The sequence below is a fragment of the Bos mutus genome, unplaced genomic scaffold (assembly GCF_027580195.1).
Source record: "Bos mutus isolate GX-2022 unplaced genomic scaffold, NWIPB_WYAK_1.1 CTG254, whole genome shotgun sequence".
Taxonomy (NCBI): domain Eukaryota; kingdom Metazoa; phylum Chordata; class Mammalia; order Artiodactyla; family Bovidae; genus Bos; species Bos mutus.
This window is the reverse complement of record NW_027219758.1, coordinates 122581-137039: the sequence shown is the minus strand read 5'-3', so window position 1 is coordinate 137039 and position 14459 is coordinate 122581. Positions and strand designations below refer to the sequence as shown.

The window sequence follows — 14459 nt, the reverse complement described above, 5'->3', positions numbered from 1 at the left end:
AGTAGTTAATGGACAATTGGCCAGTTACAAATTTTAGTACTAGCCTAGTTCAATCACATTTTATACAACTGTTATGTAATTAGAGTTGTGTAACTGTTATGTAATTATAGTTGTGTATTTATCCATCTAGTATTCATAATTATCAGAGAGACTGTTACATAGCAAGTGTTCAGACATGATTTGTTGAAAAGAATGGAATAACACATTCATAGATATTTAATAAAGTAAAAATTGAAAGGGGACATAAAAAATATAAATTAGTAATAAATACTTGATTTTAAATTTGTTTCATTTTAATTATCACAGAGGCTTATAAATAATATTGACCAAGAACAGAGAAAATGCTCAACTTCACAGATGTGACAAAGTTTATTCTTTTGGGACTAACCAGTCGTCGTGAATGGCAAGTTCTCTTGTTCGTCATTTTCCTGCTGGTCTATGTGATCACCGTGGTGGGTAATATCGGCATGATCCTGTTAATTAAGGTCAGTCCACAACTCAGCAGCCCCATGTACTTTTTTTTGAGTCATTTGTCATTTGTTGATGTATGGTTTTCCTCCAATGTCACTCCTAAAATGCTGGAAAACCTGTTATCAGAGACAAAAACGATTTCATATGCTGGCTGTTTGGTACAGTGTTTCTTTTTTATTGCTCTCGTCCATGTAGAAGTTTTTATTCTTGCTGTGATGGCCTTTGATAGATACATGGCCATTGGGGACCCTTTGCTCTATGGCAGCAAAATGTCAAGGACTGTCTGTATCCGACTGATTTCTTTCCCATATGTGTATGGTTTTCTGATTAGTCTGGCAGCAACATTATGGACCTATGGCTTGTACTTCTGTGGGAAGATTGAGATCAACCACTTCTACTGTGCAGACCCACCTCTCATCAAAATGGCCTGTGCTGGAACCTTTGTAAAAGAATATACGATGCTCATACTCGCCGGCATTAACTTCATATATTCTCTAACTGTAGTTATCTTATCTTACCTGTTCATCCTCATTGCCATTGTACGGATGAACTCAGCGGAATGGAGGCGCAAGGCCTTCTCCACCTGTGGATCCCATTTGACAGCTGTTGTCATGTTCTATGGAACCCTTATTTTCATGTATCTCAGACGTCCCACAGAGGAGTCTGTGGAGCAGGGGAAGATGGTGGCTGTGTTTTACACCACAGTGATCCCCATGTTGAACCCCATGATCTACAGTCTGAGGAACAGAGATGTGAAAATGGCCATGAACAAAGTGATCAGCAGGACAATTTTAACAAAGTAAAGTTGTGTTACTTTTGTTCTCTGCATTTCATCAATACTCATTTGTCAAAAGATTACTGCTTAGTACACAGCTTTAGAAAATTCACAAAAAGAACTTTACCCTTTACAAAAAACAAGAAAAATTAAAATTCAGAGGGAAAAAGTGGATTTTCTCTCATTGATACAAGTAGTCAAGCTTAGCTAAAATTAATAAATTAATAGAGAAGACTATTTCAGCCCAAGTTCACAGGTATATGTATTGACATTGTTTATATCCTTTGTTAGAATAAAAAGATTTTGATTTTATTATTCAAAAATGTAGTAATGAATTTAGGAAATATTTATCTATTTATCTACTAGACTACAATCTGAGGTAGAAGAAATAGCAACATATTTCATTCAGTTCTCTAATGTAAGTGCATAAAGATGGTGGTCTTGCTAATGGTTTTTATTTTCCTGTGGGGAAACGAGAAGCACATGTGAATTCATCTCCACTGACTCACACATGCATTATGGGCAACATTTCAAAGCTCTTTGCACATAAACAAATTGGGAATTTTGTTCAAATTATAATAACATCACTGGGTAGCTGAAAAACTTAAACCTGATATTTAATGCCTTTTTCAATGTGAAAGGTAGATTTGTTCATAGATCTTTGTTTTGAAAATAGAGATACTATGATATGTAATCCTTTTCCAACATTTTTGTATTTAAGAGACACAACAGCATAAGTGTCTCTTTTTACTGATTCTAATAGTTGTTGTGTAGCCAGACTGTGCACATGTCATGTACCCCAGCCAAAGTGCCATCATTCTAACTGAGAAGTAGGCAGAATTAGTGTCATTTTGCAAGTACAAAGGTACATATTTCTTCTCACAAATTAAATAAATATTCATGTGGATTATTTTGCACATTTTTGACCTAAGTGTTATATCAAATACTAAATTCTTTTTCCTTGAAAGAAGGAATATTTGGGTGCTCTCTTTTTTCTTAACAATAACATATCCTGACTTAATAGTGTAAACATAATTTGGCTTCTCTCTTGTAGCTCGGTTCGTCTAGTACAGCGATGAGGCAACAAGTTTACAACTTGGACATCCATAATGTTTCTATGTCTTCTGATATAGGTAAACAAATAAATATCCTAATATCTTGACACAGAAACACATAGCCACTGAAATGTCATTCACACATTAAGATCATGCATTTAAATCATCACAAAATTCATAATTTATCTACAGAGATGTAGATATAAAATAAGAATGATGTATAGGAGAACAAACATTTCTCTTTGTCCAGTGTCTTTTTTAATTATTATATTAATATATTTATTGTTGGATACGTAGGATCTTCATTTCTGTGAGGGCTTTTCTCTAGCTGTGGCCAGTGGAGGGAATCTCTAGTTGCATAGGCTGATCTCTAGTTGCAGTTCATGGGCTTTTCATTGCAGTGGCATCTCCTGTTGCCCAGCGCAGGTTCTAGAGCATGTGGACTTCAATGGTTTTGACACATGGGCTCAAGAGTTGTGGCTCCCAGGCTCTAGAGCACAGGCTCAGCTGTTGTAGCATTTGGGCTTATCTGCTCCATGGCTGGTGGGATCTTCCTGGATCAGGGATCAACCCATGTTTCCTGCACTGGCAGGTGGATTCTTTACAATGAGCCACCAGGGAAGTCCTCTTTGTCCAATGTGAGTTTTTATTTTCCTCACGGGAAAGCAGAAGCACATATAAACTCATTTCCATTCATTCACACATACATCATGGGCAACATTTCAAAGCTGTTTGTATGTAAGCAGATTGGGGATTTTGATTAAATTATAATAATATCATTGTGTCTGTAATGCAAAACTTAACCTCCCTAAAGAATTTAAGCTCTTACTTAATGTTACTATTTGGGTGAGCTAGACATAATTCCTTTTGTCTGTAAGACTATTTATTCACCATTTATTGGAAAACTATTGGCATTCCAAATTAGTTGATAATTACTAATAAATTTTAAAATGTAATTTTAAAGCTTTTAAATTAAGGATAGTTTTCATTTAGAATAGTTTTGTAAAACGGCTTTTAAAACTGAATGCTATTGCTACATTCAGAGAAGGCAATGGCACCCCACTCCAGTACTCTTGCCTGGAAAATCCCATGGACAAAGGAGCCTGGTAGGCTGCAGTCCATAGGGTTGCTAAGAGTCGGACATGACTGAGTGACTTCACTTTCACTTTCACTTTCATGCATTGGAGAAGGAAATGGCAACCCACTCCAGTGTTCTTGCCTGGAGAATCCTAGGGACGGGGCAGCCTGGTGGGGTTGCACAGAGTTGGACATGACTGAAGCGACTTAGCAGCAGCAGCAGCATTGCTACATTTGTTTCTATGTTTACCGACATCATTATAGTTAAGCATCTTCAGGATAAAGTGTACTTACCTTTCTCAGTCACCCTCTCTCTTTCTTGATCTCTCCCTCACTAACACACACACACACACAAATGCCACAGTTTCTTCTGAAATCTACATTTCCTTGAGGGAGTGTAGATTACATTGTAATGACCTATTGCCAGTGAGTTTACCTGATGCATTTTCTCCATAGTTAGTGAGAAGGAATTGAGGACTCCTGCACACTTGGGCACTGAAATTGCAATCATGAACTCAGCTCTCAGGGGTTCATGAAATTCTATTAGCTATTTTGTCTTAAAAATATTAAGCCAAGAATTTATTTCAAATACTCTTAGGTTGAAAAAGCTCCAAAGTTTCTGGGAGAAAGGGAAAGTGAGAGTGAAATTCAGTCGTGTCTGACTGAGACTCATGGACTATACAGTCCATGGAATACTCCAGGCCAGAATGCTGGGGTGGGTAGCCTTTCCCTTCTGCAGGGGACCTTCCCAACCCAGGGACTGAACCCTGGTCTCCCAAATTGCAGATGGATTCTTTGCCAGCTGAGCCACGAGGGAAACCAGGTAAAGATAGGTAGGGATGAATTTGGTGTGTCTATTATGTGTTCAGTGTGTCTCTATGTGTTTCAATAGGTGTGAAGTGTGTATGTGTGTGTGTGTGTGTGTGTGCGTGCTCAGTCATGTCCAGCTCTTTGCAACCCCATGGACTGTAACCCACCAGGCTCCTCTGTCCATGGAATTTCCCAGACAAAATTACCAGAGTGGGTATGCTATTTCCTTGTCCAGGGGATCTTTCTGAAGCAAGGACTGAACACTTGTCTCTCGTGTCTCCTGCAGGACTCTTTACCACTACCCCCACTTAAACAGGATATGATGTTACACACCTTCCTGCATCCTTCATAAGACCTAACAAATGCTTTGTATTAAATAATTACGAAGAGTGCAGTAATAGAACACTGTGCATTTTTTCAGATTGTTCTAATTTCACATTATGAATCAGGCAATTGAAATTATATGTGATACAATGTAATAAGGACTGTATAAGCAATATGAGCTAAATATCCCATGTGGCTTAGACACTAAAAAATTTACCTGTGGTACAAGACATCCAGAAGGTCAGGAAGAACCCCTGGAGAAGGGCATGGCAGCCCACTCCAATATTCTTGCCTGGAGAATTCCATGGAACATGAGAAACTCTGGGCTGGAAGAAGCACAAGCTGGAATCAAGATTGCTGGGAGAAATATCAATAACCTCAGATATGCAGATGACACCACCCTCATGGCAGAAAGTGAAGAGGAACTAAGAAGCCTCTTGATGAAAGTGAAAGAGGAGAGTGAAAAGGTTGGCTTAACAATGTTCAGAAAATGAAGATCGTGGCATCTGGTCCCATCACTTCATGGGAAATAGATGGGGAAACAGTGGAAACAGTGTCAGACTTTATTTTGGGGGCTCCAAAATCACTGCAGATGGTGACTGCAGCCATGAAATTAAAAGACACTTACTCCTTGGAAGGAAAGTTATGACCATCCTAGATAGCATATTCAAAGGCGGAGACATTACTTTGCCAACAAAGGTCCATCTAGTCAAGGCTATGGCTTTTCCAGTGGTCATGTATGGATGTGAGAGTTGGACTGTGAAGAAAGCTGAATGCTGAAGAATTGATGCTTTTGGAGACTCCAGGAGTTGGTGATGGACAGGGAGGTCTGGTGTGCTGCATGCAGTTCATGGGGTTGCAAAAAGTTGGACACAACTGAGTGACTGAACTGAACTGAGGAGCCTGGTGGATTACAGTCCATGAGGTCGCAAAGAGTTGGACATTACTGAGTAACTAACACTTTCACTTTCAGCATGGAAATTCAGGTGAGGAAGTTATAGGCTTTACGTGGGTAGCCCCAAGGAAATGGTGGTGAAAGAGGTGGTCATTTTTACATGAATTACAAAAGTAGATTCTGCTTTATCTATATCTTTGGGGCCTGAAGAATAGAATCATGAAACTCAGTCTCTTGCTAAGGGAGTTGTCCTACCTAGATTTCTCTGTGATAAATGAGTGATCCTCCTGGTTACTTATATTGAGAACCATATTTGTACCATAAAACCCAAGGGCATCACATGAGGCTGTTTAGTGTCCTGTAGAGGATGGCCTTAAAAATTAAACTTAGAAAAACATTAAGGTGATAAAATTAATTGGCAGTTGAAAAGTATCCTGGGTCAGAGGTAGGTTTCTCTGAAAGATAATAGATCCAAAACTTCTGTGAGGAGTCGATTCCTATTCCTGGGGAGCACGTGGATTTTCTCAAGTTAGAAGTTTTCTCTCAAGATCCACTCAGAGTGCTAACTTATATGCACCAAATATTTTATACCAATTACCAAAGTATGGTTTAATTGTAACACTAGGGCTTCTCAGCCTTAACCTGAGGTGTATCTAAGTGTTAGATATATGCCTCTCTTACCTGTGTCAGTCACCTATTTGAAAGTCTGATAATCACTCGTTTTCTTTATTGAATGAACATTTCTTGCACTTCTACCATGTGCCCCATGTGTCATGGGTCCTGGGGCAGGGTCATGCCCAGGGCTCTCTAATAAAAGGTTTATTGCAACAGAAAATCAAGAATAGCTTTGGAAGAAAATCAGCAATTTCCTTCATAATTCTTCGTAAGCAGAAATAGGCTCTTGTTATAAGAACTGAAGGGGAAGCAGTATGAGTATACTGATCTGGAGAGGAAAGGAAACAAGTTTGATGGATGGGCATAAATTGCCAGGCCAATGAGTTAAAATGATCGAATGTATACACCACTAATATTACTAAGGATTTTGTAGTTGTGCAAAAGACATTTTTTGTGTGTGGGGAGCATGCTGCTAAGCTGTATGATTTTAGTTCTCCACCCAGGAACCTGGGCCCACGACAGTGAAAGCACCTAGTCTTAACCACTGGACTACCAGGTAATTCCCACAAAGGACGTATTTTTGTTTCCCAAGTACATATAACCATACGCGTCCATGCTAAGTCACTTCAGTTGTGTCTGAATCTTTGAGACCCTATGGACCTGGACTGTAGCCTGCCTGACTTCTCTGTCCATGGGATTCTCTAGGCAAGAATACTGGACTGGGTAGCCATTCCCTTCTCCTCCGAGGAGTCTTCCTGACCCAAAGATTTAACTTCCCAGCATCTCTTAAGTGTCCTGCATTGACAGGTAGTTTTTTTGTTTGGTTTGGTTTTAACCACTAGCACCACCTGGGAAGCTCACATAAAACCATAATAGAGCATTAAGCATACACCATTCATGCAGTGGAGGGAGAAGGCAATGGCAACCCCCTTCAGTACTCTTGCCTAGAAAATCCCATGGACAGAGGAGCCTGGTAAACTTCAGTCCATGGGGTCACTAAGAGTCAGACACGACTGAGCAACTTCACTTCCACTTTTCACTTTCATGCATTGGAGAAGGAAATGGAAACCCATTCCAGTGTTCTTACCTGGAGAATCCCAGGAACAGGGGAGCCTGGTGGGCTGCCGTCTATGGGGTCGCACAGACTCGAACACAAAAGAAGTGACATAGCAGCAGTCATACAATAGAAGAGGCGTCTCTGGTGGCTCAAATGGTAAAGAATCTGTCTGCAATGCAGGAGATCTGGGTTAAATCCTTAGGTCAGGAAGACCCCCTGGAGAAGGGAATGGCAACCAACTTGAGTTTTCTTGCCTGGAGATCCCATGGGCAGAGGTGCCTGGTGGGCTAAAGTTCACAGGGTCACAAAGAGCTGGATACAACTGAATGACTAAGTTCAGTTCAGTCGCTCAGTCCTGTCTGACTCTTTGTAACCCCATAAATTGCAGCAAGCCAGGCATCTCTGTCCATCACCAGCTCTTGGAGTTCACCCAAACTCATGTCCATCAATTCGGTGATGACATCCAGCCATCTCATCCTCTGTCATCCCCTTCTCCAACTGCACCCAATCCCTCCCAGCATCATGGTCTTTTCCAATGACTCAACTCTTCACATTAGGTGGCCCAAGTATTGGAATTTCAGCCTCAGCATTAGTCCTTCCAATGAACACCCAGGACAGGTCTCCTTTAGAATGGACTGGGTGGATCTCCTTGCACTCCAAGGGACTCCCAAGAGTCTTCTCCAACACCACAGTTCAAAAGCATCAATTCTTCAGCATTCAGCTTTCTTCACAGTCCAACTCTCACATCCATACATGACCACTGGAAAAACCATAGCCTTTACTATACGGAGCTTTATTGGCAAAGTAATGTCTCTGCTTTTGAATATGCTATCTAGGTTGGTCATAACTTTCCTTCCAAGGAGTAAGCATCTTTTAATTTCATGGCTGCAATCACCATCTGCAATGATTTTGGAGCCCAGAAAAATAAAGTCAGCCTTGTTTCCACTGTTCCCCCATCTATTTCCCATGAAGTGATGGGACAAGATGCCATGATCTTCGTTTTCTGAACGTTGAGCTTTAAGCCAACTTTTTCACTCTCCTCTTTCACTTTCATCAAGAAGCTTTTTGGTTCCTCTTCACTGCATCTGCATATCTGAGGTTATTGATATTTGTCCCGCAATCTGATTCCAGCTTGTGCTTCTTCCAGCCCAGCGTTTCTCATGATGTACTCTGCATAGAAGTTAAATAAATAGGGTGACAATATACAGCCTTGATGTACTCCTTTTCCTATTTGGAACCAGTCTGTTGTTCCATGTCCAGTTCTAACGGTTGCTTCCTGACCTGCATATAGGTTTCTCAAGAGGCAGGTCAGGTGATCTGGTATTCCCATCTCTTTCAGAATTGTCCACAGTTTATTGTGATCCACACAGTCAAAGGCTTTAGCATAGTTAATAAAGCAGAAATAAATGTTTTTATGGAACTCTCTTGCTTTTTCCATGATGCAGTGGATGATGGCAATTTGATCTCTGGTTCCTCTGCTTTTCCTAAATCCAGATTGAACTTCTCAAAATTCATGGTTCACGTATTGTTAAAGCCTGGCTTGGAGAATTTTGAGCATTACTTTACTAGTGTATGAGATGAGTGTAACTGTGTGGTTCAGTTCAGTTCAGTCACTCAGTCATGTCCAACTCCTTGAGATCCCATGAATCACAGCACCCCAAGCCTCCCTGTCCATCACCAACTCCTGGGGTTCACTCAAACTCATGTCCATCGAGTCAGTGATGCCATCCAGCCATCTCATCCTCTGTTGTCCCCGTCTCCTCCTGCCTCCAATCCCTCCCAGCATCAGAGTCTTTTCCAATGAGTAAACTCTTCACATGAGGTGGCCAAGATATTGGAGTTTCAGCTTTAGCATCATTCTTTCCAAAGAACAATTAGGACTGATCTTTTTAGAATGGACTGGTTGGATCTCCTTGCAGTCCAAGAGACTCTGGACTGTGTGGATCACAATAAACTGTGGGAAATTCTGAAAGAGATGGGAATACCAGACCACCTGATCTGCCTCTTGAGAAATTTGTATGCAGGTCAGGAAGAAACAGTTAGAACTGGACATGGAACAACAGACTGGTTCCAAATAGGAAAAGGAGTACATCAAGGCTGTATATTGTCACCCTACTTATTTAACTTCTATGCAGAGTACATCATGAGAAACGCTGGGCTGGAAGAAGCACAAGCTGGAATCAGATTGCCGGGACAAATATCAATAACCTCAGATATGCAGATGCAGTGAAGAGGAACCAAAAAGCTTCTTGATGAAAGTGAAAGAGGAGAGTGAAAAAGTTGGCTTAAAGCTCAACGTTCAGAAAAGGAAGATCATGGCATCTTGTCCCATCACTTCATGGGAAATAGATGGGGGAACAGTGGAAACAAGGCTGAATTTATTTTTGAGGGCTCCAAAATCACTGCAGATGGTGATTGCAGCCATGAAATTAAAGGATGTTTACTCCTTGGAAGGAAAGTTATGACCAATCTAGATAGCACATTAAAATGCAGAAACATTACTTTACCAACAAAGGTTCATCTAGTCAAGGTTATGATTTTTCCAGTGGACATGTATGGATGTGACAGTTGGACTGTGAAGAAAGCTGAATGCTGAAGAATTGATGCTTTTGAACTGTGGTGTTGGAGAAGACTCTTGAGAGTCCCTTGGAGTGCATGAAGATCCAACCAGTCCATCCTAAAGGAGATCAATCCTGGTGTTCATTGGAAGGACTGATGTTGAAGCTAGAACTCCAATACTCCAGCCACCTGTTGGGAAGAGCTGACTCATTGGAAAAGACCCTGATGGTGGGAAATATTGAGGGCATGAGGAGAAGGAGACTGCAGAGGATAAGATGGTTGCATGGCATCACCGACTCAATGGACATGGGCTTGGGTGGACAGCGGGAGTTGGTGATGGACAGGGAGGCCTGGCGTGCTACAGTTCATGGGGTCACAAAGAGTTTGACAATACTGCGCGACTGAACTGAACTGACTGAAAAGGAGTGAATGAAAAATATACAAATGAGACAATTTAGGGAATGGAATGAAACAAAGACAGAGCATGCTGATAAACACAGAAATAAGAAGAGGCAGGATGCACATAGAATGGTCAAAGATCTCTTTGAGGAGGTGACTTTTCAGTTATGTGCCAGTAGCCAGCTATGTTGGAGAAGGAAATGGCAACCCACTCCAGTGTTCTTGCCTGGAGAATCCCAGGGATGGTGGAGCCTGGTGAGCTGCCGTCTATGGGGTCGCACAGAGTTGGACACAATTGAAGCGACTTAGAAGCAGCAACAGCAGCAGCAGCCAGCCATGTAAAATATTGAGGAAAAAGAGAATGAAAATATGAAAAATTAAAAGAGGAAATATTTTAAAAAGTGTATAAACTCTGTGATTGTTTCATGTCTCCCTCCAACTAGTAGCAACTCACAATTTGGAATTTGATTAATCACTGTGAAGTATTTTCCTACCCCTGAAATTATTCATATGGTAATTATATACACCATAGAGAAAACGATTTGGGCACGTAACATAGGCACTGATTTTTCAGTTCTGGTCTGAGTTCACGGTACCCTATATTTTCACGATCGTAGATATTCCAGCTGCTAAGTGTGGGTATACTAAGCCAGATGAGAGTTGATTTTCACTGGGAGATAAAGCTAAAACCAAGAATTTTCATGTATAAAAACTCTTGACTCTACTTGGTGAATCCATAATTACCTAATTAACAAAATTTTACTTGGATTATTGGTACAACTAATTATAAGAGGATGAGATGGTTAGATGGCATCACCAACTTAAACGACATGAGTCTGAGCAAACTCTGGGAGATAATGAAGGACAGAGGAACCTTGCATGCTGCAGTCCATGGGGTCTCAAATAGCCGAATATGACTTAGTGGACTGAACAATTATGATACAAACCAGAATCTCGTGTAGCTTGTTCAATTTCATATTGCAAAACTTAGACTACTTCTAGATTTAAAGTAATAAATAATAAATATAATATAGCAAATATATTTGACATAAAGTTGGTTTTGATGTGTGTAAATTATAAGCAATTATAACTAAAGCCCATTTTATGTCATAATATTCTCTTAAAGCAATATTATTATGGGGATCTTAAATTCCAAAGATGATGTAAATCCTACAGATGCATCCCTAAATACTCAGAGCTGTTTACTTCTCAGAAGACTTATCTGGGGAAATGTATTAAATGGAGAAAATATTCCTTGAGGACATTTTCCTTGTAATGACATTAAATTTGAAAATAAATAATTAGACAAATAATGGATTGTTGCTGAAAAGCAGTAGAAACTGAAATAAGACAGTAATTTTAAAAACATGGCACCTGAATTTTATTTTATATGTATATAGAATTTATCTATTGATATAATTTTGATATGGTGATTGAACCATTTGCAGTTTACTTTTCCAACTGTTAAACTGATACAGTCCATGTTGTTAAATACCTCTTACCTCATCCTGCAAGCAGCAGTAATCAAGCAAGTGAAATATATAGCTAAATAAAATAACACATGACTAGGATTTTCATAAGTTGAAAGCTTTTGATATCATAAGCTGACATAGTGTAGAAAAGTATGTCAATGACTAGATTGTAAGACCAAGGATCATCCTGTAAAATTGTGTAGATAAGAAGATACCTTCTGGACTTCCCTGGTGGCACAGTGGATAAGAATCTGACTACCAATATAGGGGACATAAGTTCGATCCCTGCTTGGAGGAAGATTCCACATGCCATGGAGCAACTAAGCCCGAGTGCTGCAACTACTGAGCCTGCGCTCTAGAACCTGTGAGCCACAACCATTTAAGCCTGCTCACCTAGAGTCAGTGCTCCACAACAGGAGAAGCCATTGCAGTGAGAAGCCCACACACCCCAACCAAGAGGAGGCCAAGCACAGCCAAAAATAAATACATTTTTTTTAAAAAAAGGATATCTTCCAAGTCAAAGGAAAATGAGTGAGTTGATATTGCATGTGTATTTGTATTAATACTGACAATGAGAGGCAACCATCATACACAAAATTAGTATTCAATGGAATTTCAATGATTCACTCTTCTTACTTCCCTGTTCAGCACAAAGTGGTTGTCTGACCTTGTTTGAATATTTACATTTATGAGTCTCAAGTCTTTTTCTATAAGACAATACGTTGAAATGGATTTAGTCATTCTCTAATGACTCTCAGTCTAGCTTTACTTTTACTGGAACTCTATGAGGTTAACATCATTGTAATAATTTAGCAAAAATAAGTGTCTAATACTAGTAGTATATGAATGTAATTGTCTCTTTTAGAATTAAGAAACTAATAAATATTGCAATAATTACCTATAAGGCCTATTAAAGGAAATAAATGTGATTATATAGTCTTATATTAGACTTTGTGCAAAGTCTACATTGATTTTTATATCATTTGAACTAGAATACTAATTAAACATGACTCAAAATTTTCAAGAATAAAATAAATCCATTCATTTCTTTTAATTTGTCCATAGGCACTACAGACTGGGTCTAAGTGAAGGCAATGCCAAAGTTCACAGATGTGACAGAATTTGTTCTTCTGGGGTTGACCAGTCATCAGGAGCTTCAAGTTCTCTTTTTTGTGGTGTTTCTAGTAGTTTACATGATCACTCTGATAGGGAACATTGGTATGATTATTTTGATCAACATCAGCCTCCAGCTTCAGAGCCCCATGTACTTTTTCTTGAGTCATTTGTTTTTTGTGGGTGTGTGGTTCTCTTCCAATGTCACTCTGAAGATGTTGGAAAACTTACTATCAAACAAAAACCATTTCCTATGTGGGGTGTTTGGTGCAGTGTTACTTCTTCATAGCCCTTGTCCATGTGGAAGTATATATCTTGGCTGTGATGGCCTTTGATCGCTACATGGCGATCTGCAACCCTCTGCTTTATGGCAGTAAAATGTCCAGGACTGTCTGTGATCGTCTCATCTTTCTGACATACATTTAGGGGTTCTCTGTCAGCCTAAACTGCACACTGTGGACATATGGCCTGTGCTTCTGTGGAAACTTTGAAATCAACTACTTCTACTGTGCTGACCCTCCTCTATCAAGACTGCCTGTGGAGGGGTCCACATCAAAGAATGCACCATGATTGTTATTGCTGGGATTAATTTCACACATTCCCTCTCAGTGGTTCTCATTTCCTATACCCTCAGTGGAGCAGCCATGCTGCACATGCGCTCTGCTGATGGCAGGAGGAAGGCATTCTCCACTGTTACAATGTTTTATGGGACTCTCCTCTTCATGTATCTCAGGAGGCCCACTGAAGAGTCTGTGGAGCAGGGGAAGATGGTGGCTATGTTTTACACCACAGTGATTCCCATGCTGAATCCCATGATCTACAGTTTGAGGAACAAAGATGTGAAAGAGGTGGTCAACAAAGCAATCGTCAAGGCAAACTTGAGGCAGTGAACCTGCAGTACATAATTCCGTGTATGCCACTTCCTGTTATAAATGTCCAGGCATATAAATTCCCTGTTTAAAATAGACTGTATACAGGCAACACTTAAATATACTAAGAGGTCCAGTCTAACACAGCGATGGTTTACCCCATGAATGGATTCTCAGGACTAAGCCTCCTTTATCTACGTGTGCAAACATACTAACCCTGACCTATTACTGGTAGTCACAGTGTATGTAAAATTGTGCTAAGTGTAGTCATCGGATAACTGATAAGTACATTTGGATAAGCACATGCTAATTTTGAGGGTATCTTTGTAAGAGTTGAATATGATTTCTTAGGATATTTTCTATATAAAATTGCTCTTCATTTGTTTTATAAGTAATATATAAGTTCATGAGAAAAATTAAGACTTTATCACTTTTCCATGAATACAAAAGTTGGTGAATTCTCATTTACCAAGAAAGCTTTCAATAACATTCATACATGCATGGACTTTTGAAAACAAAAATGTATTCAGAATCTTCAACTAGTGCCGGGAGTCAGCATGAGGAACTCTGCCCCTGGCAAAGGTCATGAGGAAGGAGGCTCGGCATATGCAAAGGCAGGATCAAGCCTCAGGAGTCCCCCTGGAAATTCTCAAGCACCTACCCCCAAAACCAGAGTCTGCCTACTTTACTGCTTTGTGCTCTCACCTACACCTCTGACTTTACAGGGGGCTGTCCCCCACCACCTCTCTCTGAAAAAGAATTAACTTACAGCTCCAGTTAATAAAGTTTCTGGGCATGACAAGAGTGTTTCAACCTACCAACTCCTTTGGAAGTCCTCTAGCCTGCCTGAACAGGTTCTTCTGGCCACATGTAACTGTTTACAGCCTCCCAACCATGAAAGGCATGAGTGTTCTAAACTGTCTAAATACAGATTCCTTTGAGCAGTTAAATGATTGATTAGAAATTGT

At 40.0% G+C, this 14459-nt stretch overlaps 1 protein-coding gene and 1 pseudogene across 1 annotated transcript; both read left to right on the top strand.

Moving 5' to 3' along the window:
* Positions 1-341: 341 nt before the first annotated feature.
* Positions 342-1274, top strand: LOC102265963 (olfactory receptor 5M3). The gene has a single exon (XM_005909407.2). The coding sequence runs from the start codon at positions 342-344 to the stop codon at positions 1272-1274; it is 933 nt and encodes a 310-aa protein (XP_005909469.2).
* An 11329-nt stretch (positions 1275-12603) lies between these two features.
* Positions 12604-13512, top strand: LOC102266252 (olfactory receptor 5M9-like; annotated as a pseudogene).
* The last annotated feature ends 947 nt before the right edge of the window (positions 13513-14459 follow it).